General features: G+C 48.2%; 1 protein-coding gene across 1 annotated transcript in view; it reads right to left on the reverse strand.

Annotated features, from left to right (window-relative positions):
- Window positions 1-1,720: 1,720 nt before the first annotated feature.
- Window positions 1,721-13,040, reverse strand: part of LOC124719781 (transcriptional regulatory protein AlgP-like) — a 102,997-nt gene continuing 91,677 nt past the window's right edge. Inside the window, exon 3 of the mRNA XM_047244978.1 lies at window positions 1,721-1,928. Coding sequence (XP_047100934.1) covers window positions 1,721-1,928 — 208 coding nt within the window. The remainder of the gene's footprint in view (window positions 1,929-13,040) is intronic.

Raw genomic sequence — 13,040 nt, forward strand, 5'->3', positions numbered from 1 at the left:
GTGAAGCCAAGGTACTTAAGGGTGGGAGTGAGGGCGATAGGACGGCCATAGATGGTGAGATAGAAATCAAGGAGGTGGAAGGCAGGGGTGGTTTTGCCTACAATGATCGCCTGGGTTTTGGAGGGATTGACCTTGATCAGCCACTGGTTGCACCAAGCAGTGAACTGGTCAAGATGGGATTGGAGAAGGTATTGGGAGCGCTGCAGGGTGTGGGCAAGGGCAAGGAAGGCAGTGTAGTCGGCAAACTGGAGAAGGTGGACAGGGGGTGACGGCGGCGGCATGTCCGCCGTGTACAATAAGTACAGAAAGGGGGAGAGGACGGAGCCTTGGGGCACACCGGCAGAGGGGTAAAAGGTGTAGGAATCCGTGTTATGGATGGTGACATAGGAAGGACGGCGGGAGGGAAAGGAGCCGATCGGACGGACGTAGTTAATGGGAAAGGCGAAGATTTGGAGCTTGAAGAGGAGACCGGAATGCCATACGTGGTCATAAGCACCTTCGAGGTCCAGGGAGAGGAAGATTGTGGAGCGACGGGAATTAAGCTGTTGGAAAGGAGATGAGTGAGGTGAAGGAGAAGGTCGTCGGAAGAGAAGGACGGCCGAAAGCCACACTGGGTAACGGGGAGGAAGCGGTGCATGCGGAGATGCGGGTGGATGCGTCGGGTGAGGATGGATTCCAGGACCTTGCTGAAGACTGAGGTAAGGCTGATGGGGCGGTAGGAGGAGTCGGCGGACTGCGGGGGGAGGGAGGCATGAGGGCCAAAGCAGGTGACAGGTATGCGGGAATGGAGGTCGGTGTGGAGGGTAGGGCTGGGGGAGGAGATGAGTACCGAATCACGGTGAGGAGTGAGGAGGGAGATGGGGGCACCAGTACAATTCTGGCGAAGGAAGAGGTTGAGGTTCCGGGTTTCAAGGAGGGAGGGATCAGGACGGGAGATGAGGTAGCGGTAGGAGGAGGGGGTAGGGGAAGAGGAGGAGGGGGCAGGGACGGGTGGAGAGACATCCATGGCATCAGGGGTGGGGGAAGGGGGATGAGGCGGAGCCTTTTGGGAAACAGATGAGGCAGGGGTGCCACTGGGGCGCTTGATGGCGGTGGAGGAAGTGGGGGGGGGATGGGAACAACTGGAATGTGGCGGGTAGTGGCAGGTCCCGGGGCGGGAGTCGGCGCCGGAGATGGTGAGGGTGATGGCGAAGGCAATGGTGAAGACGATGACGAGGACGGTGAAGATGAAGGTGAAGGGGAGAGCAGAGCATGGGCCGTAGCCCGCCGGGCTACCACCCTGGCAGGGGCAGCAGAAACGGGAGGAGCAGAGGGAGGGAGTGGAGGGAAGGGATCAGAGGAGGCACGGGAGGGAGGAGCCGGGGACGGGGCGACAAATAGGGAGGGAGATGAGAGAGTGAGGAGTGGGGGGATGGACTGAGGGGGGAGTGAAGCAGCACACAACGTGACAGTGGTGGCAGCAGCAGAGGGGGAGTGTATATAATGGCAGTGGTGGTGGCTGTAGAAGTGGTGGTGCGGGTTGACATTATGATAAGGGGGAAAAAACACAGTACTAGACAAACGAGCAAACGAGAGATGGGCAGGGCAACGAGAGACACAGAGGAGAAAGGGACGGAGAATGACGAAGGAGACTGGGGCCTAAGACCCACTCTACTGACACCGGGGAGGGGGGGGGGATGCGACCCAGCTGGCTGGCTGGCTGGTGGGGACTCCTCTGCTGCTACTGCTGCTGCTGCTTCTGGCGGATGGTGGGGGCAGCTAGGACCACCGCTGGCCACTGGCTGCGACTGCTGGTGGCGGGGACTGCTGCTGGCTGCTGGCTGCTGGCTGCTGGCTGCTGCCAGCGCAGGCGAGGCCCGCTGCTGGCTGCTGGCGTAGACCGCTGCTGGCTACCGGTGGGGACCATTGCTGGCTGCCGGCGGGGACCGCTGCTGGCGAGGACCGCCGCTGGCAGAGACCGCTGCTGGCTGCTGGCTGCTGGCTGCTGGCTGGACTGACGCACGCCGACGGGCTGGCTGACTGGCTGGCTGGCTGGCTGGCTGGCTGGCTGGCTGGCACCTGCAACACCTATCACTTCGATCGGTACCAGAATAGCACAAATCGAAGGGCGGTATTCAAACGAATTACTGCCGGAGATGACACTACTATTTGCGATTGCATTTATGAATAGCATTTGCCGTAAATAGTAGAAACGAGTATGAAGCCGTCGTCAGGAACCATTCAGTCTAATTCTCACTCACATGATTATCATGAATGAATAAATATCTTTTTTTTATAAATAAGCTTTCCTTAAACGAATTGTCCACGAATATCCGAGCAGGGGCCGTAAACCCGACTTTTACGTTAGGCAGGTATCGAAGAACGGCACCACTCCTGCTGTCATCAACAGATGGACGCACAGTAGCCACTCTTGCAGTTGCTGCACTGTCGATTCTTTCTCCCTTCAGTTTTGACTCCAGTTTAGAAGAAAGACCGAGTTGAATGTATTAATTAGGGTCTGAACGTGTTCGCCAGATAAAGACAACAGACTACCGCCATATGTATTAGGGCAGTTCCCAGCAATTGCGTGACAAACGCTTTCCGCTGTGATGCAGCTGCTTCAGGAAATTGGCGTTGTCACCTGAAAGTGGCAACCTCCTGTATCCTGATGTTCTCCAAACCAAACAAGCCTCCATCTGATTCCTCTTCCTACCATCCTATCTGTCTCACATCGGTGTTCAGCAAACTCTTGGAATCCATCCTTTCCCGGCGCATCCATCAACACCTCCACCAAAACCACCTCCTCCCTGACACCCAATGTGGCTTTCGACCTTCCTTCTCCACCGATGACCAACTCCTCCACCTCACTCATTTCATCTCCCTCCAGCTTAACTCCCATCGCTCCGCCATTTTTGTCTCCATTGACCTCGAAAAGGCCTATGACCGTGCCTGGCATCCCGGTCGCCTGTTTAAACTCCAAACCTACGCCGTTCCTGTCAACTACATCCGACTGATGGCCTCCTTCCTCTCCCACCGCCCCTCCTATGTTATCATCCATAATCCCAATTCCCACACCTTCTACCCCTCTGCCAGTGTGCCCCAGGGTTCTGTCCTCTCCCCTCTCCTTTACCTCCTGTACACGGCAGATTTGCCCCAACCCCCCTCCAGTACACCTCTTGCAATATGACGATGACACCACATTCCTCGCCCTCACTCCTACCCACCAACGGTCCCTAAGACTTCTCCAGAATAACCTTATCCTTTTTGCCGCATGGTGGTACCAGTGGCTCGTGAAAATCAATCCCTCCGAGACCCAGGCAATCATCCTAGGTCGTACTGGCTCCTGGATTTCTCCCTTACCATCTGCGCCCATCCTTTCCACCTCAACCCCACCCTCGCCTACCTTGGCCTCACAATTGACCGTCACCTCACTTGGATCCCTCATCTCCACTCCATCCAATCCAAGGCCCACAACTGCCACCCACTCATCAAACTCCTCTCTGGCCGGACATGGTGGTTGCACCCCTCTACCATCATCCACACCTACAAATCCTTAATCCGTCCCATCCTCTGTTATGCCAGTCCCGCCTGGATATCTGCTCCCCCCAAATTCTCTAAGTCCCTCCAGATCCTTGAGTGTCATGCAATCCCCCTCGCCTTCTGTATACGCCTCCCAACCCCCATGCGGATCCTGTATGACCTCATTCCATTGACGCTGCAGAGCAATTTCAACGCACAACTAGCGAAGTTAGTAAATGAGGGACATGTCGGCAGGAAAAAATACAATCTTTACGAATTTCATTCTGTGTACTCTTCTGGACAGCAACTATGCCTGGCAGACAGGTATGTAGACACTACATGCAGATGTCATCATTTGGGAGACTTGTTGGGCTGAAAGAAGGCAGTTGGAGTAATAGACGAATCGCTCGACATCTGAGGGGGAGTGATGGCACTATTTTCCTATGTTAGCAGGAATGGGTAAACAGTGGCCAACATAGCATCAAGAAGGAAGTGCTTGACCTCGGGAGATGACAGAACGTGAGGTCGGAGCAGTCATCAGAGAGACACTCAGAGCGCCGGATTCATCATTATTGTCGAGCTGACTTGCAACTGGTACTTCAGTTACTGCACGGACCATTAACAGGCGGCTCACTGAAAGGGGCTGTGTTCACGTCGCCTCTGTACAGCATCAAGCTCGTATTCAGTGGTGTCAGGCACATTCGGCCTGGAATCCCATTGAGTCGAGTAGAATTGTCTTCAGTGATGAGTCCCACTTCGAACTGAGCCCCGAATACCAACGAACACTTGTCTGGAGATGCTGTAGACAGTGGTGGGATATCAAACAGACAGTCCCACCATACGGGAGGACAATCAGGTGTTATCGTCTGGGGTGCTACTACATTTTCCAGTAAGACCTCTTTAGTTGACTTCTGTGGAACCCTTACTTACAGCGCAGCGGTAAGTCGACGATATTCTATGCCCCATTTTGTAGCCCCACCATGGCCTGGTCATACTTTTCAGCAGGATAATGCCCGACGGCAAACGACGAGAGTTTCTACTGCTTTCCATGCCCCACCTTGACCAGCAAGGTCGCCAGAGCTCTGTCAACGTTTCGAGCACTATTAGCAGGGCCCTTCTGTCGGTATGGTGTATTGATGATCTAACACGCCAGTTCCACAGAATTTGGTAAGTTATCCTTCAGTAAGACATCCAACAACTCAATCAACCAATGACAAGTCGAATAACTGCTTGCATAAGGGGCAGAGGTGGACCGTCGAATCATTGGCTTGCTCAGTTTACAGAGCTCTTTCTCTTGAATAAATCATCTACTTTTCCTGAAATTGTAATCATTTGTTTGTCTGTATATGTACATTACATCCACCGATATCCGTCCCATTCTAATTCCTTCGTGGTATGTCGTTGTTTTTGTCTCAGAGTGTACACAAAATTAAGAGCAAAAAAAAAAAAAAAGTGTTAACTTTTCTGTGGTGAATATGGCCACAGTGTTCTACAGCAAAATGCTATTCGAAAGCAGAGCGCAGTAGTACGTTTCTCTTAGTTACAAATAGTGATACAAATTCGGAATTACGCAAAATATGGCTACATCGAATTGGAACTGGAACGAAAGATACATTTTTCAAACGAGTCTGCTAGACTACATGAAGTAAATATATATTTCCCTCATAGTGGATTACTTAACATAGAAATCGTATGTAAAATAATTTGGGAGAAGAATCAAGTGCTCTCTTTTTTTTTTTTTTTTTTTTTTTTTTTTTTTTTTTTTTTTTTAAGTGCATCTAGCAACGTGATGGATTTCAGATGTAAATTTCACAAAACTAATCCACAATGAGTGAAAAAAATTTTTTTTTTTCTTCCTCCTGTCTCCGATTACTACTGCTGTCTTGTGAAGTTTATGTTATTCATAATAGAATTGTGTAAGGATTTTAAATTCTGAATCACATTACATTTTAATACGTAGTTTCATATCTTAGCATTTTTTTACACCTGATCAGTTTGAGATGAAGCTGGGAGATAGTGTTAAGAAACTATATTTCATGCCTGAGGCACTGGCGTAGTTATGGAGTTCGGCAGCAAGCACGGTGTTTGAACTTGTCAGACACAATCTCTCCTCCCGCCCCCCTCGCGAACCCCACAAAAAACTAAACAAGTACTTCTGGAAGAGGTAGGGACAAATTTTTCGGAACAAGTGTTTAAGTAAACAAAATATAGTGTTTACAATTTTATAAACAGTTATTATGAATGCATAGAAATATGTAAAACTCATTCTTGTAAATAACATAGTTTTAATTAGTTATTAATGAATCAGTACAAATAACAAGCTATCTTCTTAGTGGTGGGTAAGTTTAATATGTAATTTAGAGTTTTTGTAACTTCTTACGTCGCAAATTTGTTATTGCTCCATCAGAATCGATATCTTTAGCACCACTATTTTGCATCGACAAAATTGTCATACTACACTGTGGTGACAAAAGTCATGGGATATCCCCTAATATCGTATCGGATCTCCGATTACACGACGTAGTGCAGCAACACGACGTGAGATGGACTCAGGAAGTCGCTGGAAGTCCCATGCAGACGTACTGAGCCTTGCTGCCTCTACAGCCATCCGTAATAGTGAAAGTGTTGCTAGAGCAACATTTTGTAAACGAACTGACCTCCGAATTCTGTGCCATAGATGTTCGGTGGGAATAATGTCGAGCGGTATTGGCTACCAAATCATTTGCCGGAATACTTCATAATGTTCTTCTAACCAATCTCGAACAGTTCTGGCCCAGTGATATTTTTGGTAGCATGAAGTCCATGAATTAAGCCAAACGGTCTCCAAGTAGCCGAACGTAGCCATTTCCAGTTAATGATCGGTTCAGTTGAACCAGAGGATACAGTCCATTCCGTATCAACACAGCCCAAGCCATTAAGGATGCATCATCACCTTGCATAGAGCCTTGTTGACAACTTGAGTCCATGGCTTTGTGGGGTCTGCACCACACTCGAACCCGCGGCACTGTCATAACGGATACTTTCGTCGTCCGTCCCACACTGATTTCTGTTATTATTCCACGCAGTGTATCTTTCTGTTAGCACTGACAGCTCTACACAAACACGCCTGCTCTCGGTCGTTACGTGAAGGCCGTCAGCCACTGCGTTGTGCGTAATGAGGAGAACGCCTGAAACTCGATATTTTCGGCACAATCTTGAAATTGTGGAAGTCAGAACACTGGATTCCCTAACCATTTCCGAAATGGAATGCCCCACGCGTCTAGCTCCAACTACCGTTCAGAGTTCAAAGCCTGTTACTTCTGGTCGCGCGGCCATAATCATGTCGGAAACCATTTCACATGAATTACGTGTTTACAAATGACAGCTCTGCCCATGCACTGCCCTTTTATGCCGTGTGTACGCGATACTATCGGCATCTGGATATGTTAATGACTTTTGTCGTGCTTGACTCATGGTAGACAAAAGATAATATTAATTAGTTTGAATTTTAAATAACCCCTTTGATGTGACACTACTGAAACACACCAAGTTCAGAAAAACTTTAGCACCAAAATGAGGATGTGAACAGATTCGAAAAATCCGTATTCAAAAACGAACTATAAGAACCTTAAAGACGTCCAAAAATGGATTCTTCTTTCTGAACTTTGCCAGCTTGCAGAAATCTTCTCATGTGCGTAATTTCTGCGAGAATACGATCTTCAGAAATCTCATGATTATTGTCCACTAAACATTTTACAGTCATTCAAAATTCCATCTCTGAGGCTTTAGCCAGATTCCTGGGTCCTAAAATTAGGAAACGATGTGATACACTTTCCATGGTTTTGCAGTGTGTATCGACTACATTACGCTTGTTGGTTCTCTTCTGCTTATATTACTGTACTATTTCGGATCCTTAAGAGACAGGCTTGACAGAGGACATCGAAGAAGTTAAAAGACGGGCTGCGCCTATTCTATTATCGCGAAATGAGGGACAAAGTGTCATCAGTATGATGAGGCGACAGTTATTAAAAGCAAGTGGTTTTCCTTTTCGCCGAGTGGTTTTCACTGAAATCCAAACGCCACCTTTCTCCTCTGAACCGGAAATTATTTTGTTAGCAGGAAATTATCATCTTAGTAAAATAAGATAAATCAGTGCTCGCACACATAGATTTAAGTGTTCGTTTTTCCCGCGAACTTTTCGAGAATGCAACGGTAGACAAATAGTCTGAAAGTGGTTCGATCAATCCTCCGCCATGCTCTTAAATGTGAACTGCAGAGTGTTCACGTAGATACAGATGTGCTTATTTTTCAAACTACTGTCAAGTGCGTGGAAGAAGCTACTTAGCGCTGTACAACGGTTGGGAAGACTGATATCAGACACCCTCCCCTCACCCTACCCCCTTGAAATCTTGATTGTGACGACACACTGATCAGTAACGTATCCTAAGGTATACGTTAGGGTAAAAGATGATAATTCGGTTGACTTTACAAATACCTAATAAATGTGGTGGTAACATATGGACCTATAGTTAACTTTACGTTAACGTTCGTGCCATATTTAAATATACACAACACATTTTCTATCACAAGAAGTAAAAGTGCAAAGAAAATTGATAAAATGTATATTAAATAATGGACAAGATTCCGACGAGAATTTTGATGTGTATTACACGCTCATATATAGGAGCGATGGAGGGATATATACTGAGAGATGGAACACGTGTCGACTACGTAACTTATGGATTGTTTTTTCAATACTACGATATACAGGTAAGCTATTTGTGTGTGTCTCCAAGTACCGCACTTAAAAGAATTCCCGATGTCAGCTTTTAACTAGTATACCTGTACATCCCACTGTTTTCGTTTCCCTATCATCAACCCTAAAACACTTAACCGAATCTTTATCAACAACATGACGGAAAATTTAGGGCTATGGAACGGTTTTGACAAAGGTACGATGGACTTTTCATTGCCTGCTTTCAGTTTGCTTTACATTTACTTATCATTCCTTTGAAAAACGCGTAACGAGTTGAGAGACACAGCGAAGAAACAATCAGCTTGCACATTTTACAGGCGATAACATGGTATTTCGGTTGAATGAGACAAGTCACCTGAGCAGAAGCAGCGGATGGCACACATAGCTGCCAGCACCTGTTAGTTGCCACTTGTAATTAATTAAAGTGTAATATTTAATGTAGCGGATCTCATAATTGCCTTATTACAGTGCTGAAGGATGCAACCCGTGAATTCGTCAACTGCGTTTCTACCTATGGCGATTCTCCAGTTTCTATTTATTCATGCGTACCAAATTCTTCTCTGCACCAATAGGCCCAGACCACAAAATTACGCTGAGCCGTCCAAAACTATTTTTTTTTCTTTGTTGTATTTCAATGTCCCATCTGGGGCGGGCTGGCAGCAGCGTTTGCGCTGCTCTTCAGCCGAAAGACATTAATCATACAACAGAAGACATTTAAAATGACATAAAGGAGAGAATATGGCGTACATACATACAATAAGGGGGAACATCATGGAAGAGTACAGACGAAAGGGGGTCGACTGAAAAATGGAGATAAAAACCGTAACAAATCAGCGCACAGAAAACAAAACAACATGCTGGATCATAAATGTATGGACGGACAGCGTAGCACATAACAATCACTGACAATAACACTATGTACAAGTCCAGCACACAATCAAAATCACACCTCTTGACCTACAGGAGAACAGCAGCAAACACAACACTGATGCACTACACTGATGACGACGACAGAGAGCATCTGCCAGGGGCATACATATGAGGAAGGAGGGAAGAAGAAGGGATGAAGGGAGGGAGGGGAAAAGAGAGCAGAGAAGGGAGTGAGGGAGGACATGGGGGTTACAGTTGGAAGGAAGCATAGATGTCACAGCAAAGTTCAAAATCTGGGAGGGGGAGGTGCTAGAAATTGCCCTGATGGAGATGGAGGATGTGGTGGTTAAGAGAGGGAGGGATATAGCGATAAAGTCGCGGCAATGGCCGAGGGGTGGAGAGGAAGGAGGAAACCAGGGGGTGAGAAGGAAAAGCCTGTGGACAGTGTAAAGGATGTGTAAATGTTAGAGGAGAAGGAAGAGGTGCGGGAAGAGGATGAGGTCATATCCAAAACTTTCATTACCCCTCAATAACTTTTTTCCTTTTTTGTTCCTTTATTCTTATTTCATTCCTCACACGAGATGGGCCTGCAGCGGCCTACATATGTGGTTCTTCAGCCAAATGGTACAACATTAGATACAATAGAAAACAATAGAAAATATATGTAGGGAAAAACATGGTGACAATACGTAACACGATAGAAATGAAGTCGTTCGACTGTAGGCTTGGTATACACAAATGAGGTCAACAGTTAAAAAAAAAGGAAGACATCCAGTTGGAGACACAAACGTAGAAGGACACCGAAAAGCACTGTTGAAGAAACAGTGGTGCACTGAACCACTGTGGTGAGGATCATCAGCGAAAAGGTAACCAACACACTGAAGAAGGGGGGGCTGCCACTGAGTGTAAGGAAAAGGCATGAGGGAAGGAGAAGGGGAAGGAGCCAGTGCGAGAAAGAAGGGTGGGGTGAGGGGAGAGGGTAGGTGTTGGAAGCCCTGGGAGGGGAAGTGGAGGAAGAGGGAGACAAGGGAGAGGGGAGAGGGGAGAGGGGAGAAAGGAAGGTTGGGAGAAGAGAGGGAGACCAGGAGGAAAAAAGGGGGAGAGAGAGAGGGGTTTAGAGCTGGTAGGAGGGCTAGATGGGGGAACAAAGACATCACAGGGAGGGGAAGTCGGCAGAAACCACTCTGGGCGAGAGTATGGAGAGTGTGAAGATGAAGATCAGGCAAGACGCTAGAATACAGGCATGGCAGTGGGCCAGGGTGGGCGCAGAGGCGAGAGACAAGTGGGTGTGGAGGATCGAGTCCGCAGGGGGTGTAAAGAATTTGTTTGAGGAAAAGGAGAAGGTGCGGGAAGGGAATCAAGTCAGAAAGGATCCACATGGGGGATGGGAGGCGGATGCAATAGGCAGGGCAGACCACATGGCATTCAAAGATTTGGATGGACTTATAATATGTGGGAGGGGCGGAAACCCAGGTGGGATAGGCATAGCAGAGGATGGGACAGATGAGGGATTGATAAGTGTGGAAGAGAGTGGAGAAGTTGTAACCCCATGTTTGGGTGGAGAAGAGTTTAAGGAGACAGAGTCAGGTACAGGCCTCAGCTTGGACTGCCCAGAGATGGGGGTCCAGGAAAGGCGGCAGTTGAGGGTGACACCAAGATACTTGAGAGTTTGGGGTGAGGTTGATGGGGTGGCAATATATGGTTAGGAAAAAATCTAGGAGACGGAAGATAGGGGTGGTGTTCCCTACCATGATTGCCTGGGTTTTGGAAGGATTGATCATGAGCAACCACTGGTTGCATCAAGCGGTGAATTGGTCAAGGTGGGATTGAAGAAGGCATTGGGAGCATTGGAGGGTGAGGCCGAGGGCAAGGAAGGCAGTCTCCTCAGCAAATTGGAGAAGTTGGATGGGGTGGGGTGATGGCATGTTCGCCTTATAGAGGAGGTAAAGAAGAGGAGAGATGATGGAGCCCTGGGTCACACTGGCGAAAGGGTAGAAGATATAAGAGTCAGTATTGTGGATGGTAACATAGGAGGGTGGTGGGAGACGAATGAGGCGACCAGACAGGCATAACTGATGGGAAGGGCGAAGGTTTGGAGCTTGAAAAGGAGACCGGAATGCCAGACATGGTAGTACGCAAGTTTAAGGTCAAGGAACATGAAGATGCTGGAGCGATGGGAATTTAGTTGGCTGTCGAGGAGGTGCAAATGCCAGACACGGTTGTACGCACGTTTGAGGTCAAGGGACATGAAGATGGTGGAGCAATGGGAATTTAGTTGGCTGGGGAGGAGGTGGGTGAGATGGAGGAGGAGGTCATCAACAGAGAAGGAGGGTTGGAAGCCACATTGGATAGAGGGAAGGAGACACTGCAGATGGAAGTGCTGATGAATTCTTCAGGTGAAGATGGACTCCAAGACATTGCTGAAGAGTGAGGGGATGGTAGGAGGAGCCATCAGTGGGTGGTTTGGTAGGATTGACGAACATCAGGATCCGGGGGGTTTTCCACAGGTCATAGTAGTAGCCGGTCATGAGGACCACATTATTGAGCACAGCCAGGATGGTGAGGAAAGATACGGGTGCCTCACAGAGATTGTGGTAGGTGACAGGGTCGTGACCAGGAATGGTGTAACGTTTAGTGTGAAGTGTGGCTATGGTGTCTTGTGTGGTGATGGGAATGTTAAGAGGTGTGTGTGGGATGTGGTCCAGTACAATCACAGACATCTGGGAAGAGGGAGTAATCAAAGATGGGATCATCAGGAATAGTAAGGATATTGGACAGGTAGGAAGCAAAATGATTGGCCTTACTGAGGTTGTCAGGAAAAGGTTGATCATTATGGAGGAGGGGATACTGCGGGGAGGGATTAGATCCAGTAAGGCGATGGAAGGCTGACCAGTACTTGGATGAGATGATAGGTAGAGTATCACTTAGGTGGGTGCTGGTGCCAGTCCCAGCGTTTTCTGGCAGTGAGCAAATTTCAGATCCCACTGTAGAGTTGCCGGTGGCGATGGAGTGTGTCCCAGTCCCATGTGTGGAGAAAGTCGTGGTAGAGATGGCAGGATTCATGAAGGAGAAGGATGGCCTGTGGGGGTTAAGTGGGGCAGTGCAGGTGAATGAAGGTAGTGGGGAAATGAGCTTCAACAGCCTCAGACAGGGTTTGGTGGAGAAAGCAGGTGGCATGGGTGACATCATCAGGATGCTGGAAGGCCAGAGGGTGGTCATCAAACCGGGTATCTAGGGTCGCCCGGTAGGCATTCTATTTAGCACGAGAGTAGTCGTGGACGAACTTTTGGGGAGGGTCAGTGCATGGAGCAAGGCATGGGTTTCACCCATCTGTCACGATAAGGACAGGGAGATGGATGCTACCAATATGGTCGAGAACATCCACTGTAAGGCCAGGACTATGTTGGAAGTGGTATTGGATTCGGGGAAGGTGTGGTGGGGGATGGAAAGGAAATCAGCTTGAAGTGAGGTGAGGAACTGATGCCACCATCCTAGCTTGGCGGTGGTACAACTGCGGATGTTTAGGTTGGTGGCAATCACGTAGGAGGAGAAGGTGCAGTCAACGTGGTAAAGGATGTTAAATGGTATGGGGTCAGTGGCACGGACATAGATGGTGGCACAGGTTATGGTGAGGCCAGGGAAAAAGAGACTGAGGTTAAAATGTTCAGTGGGGTCACGAAAGAGGATTTGGAGCCAAACAGGGACCTGGCGTAGGTGGCTGATGGCAACTCTGCCACGTGCAATCAGGAAGGGATTATCGGAGCAGTGAATGAAGTAGGGCGAAGTGCTTATGATACGCGGAGGCTGCAGAAAAGTTTTATTGAGGAGTGTGTCAGAAGGGTGTGCATGAGGAGATGATTGTTGGTAGCTAGAGAATGGATGTTACTGAACAAGACACGATGCTGCCATGACATGGTGAGGTTTAAGCTAGGATGTT

Source organism: Schistocerca piceifrons, chromosome 11 (genome assembly GCF_021461385.2).
Source record: "Schistocerca piceifrons isolate TAMUIC-IGC-003096 chromosome 11, iqSchPice1.1, whole genome shotgun sequence".
Classification (NCBI taxonomy): domain Eukaryota; kingdom Metazoa; phylum Arthropoda; class Insecta; order Orthoptera; family Acrididae; genus Schistocerca; species Schistocerca piceifrons.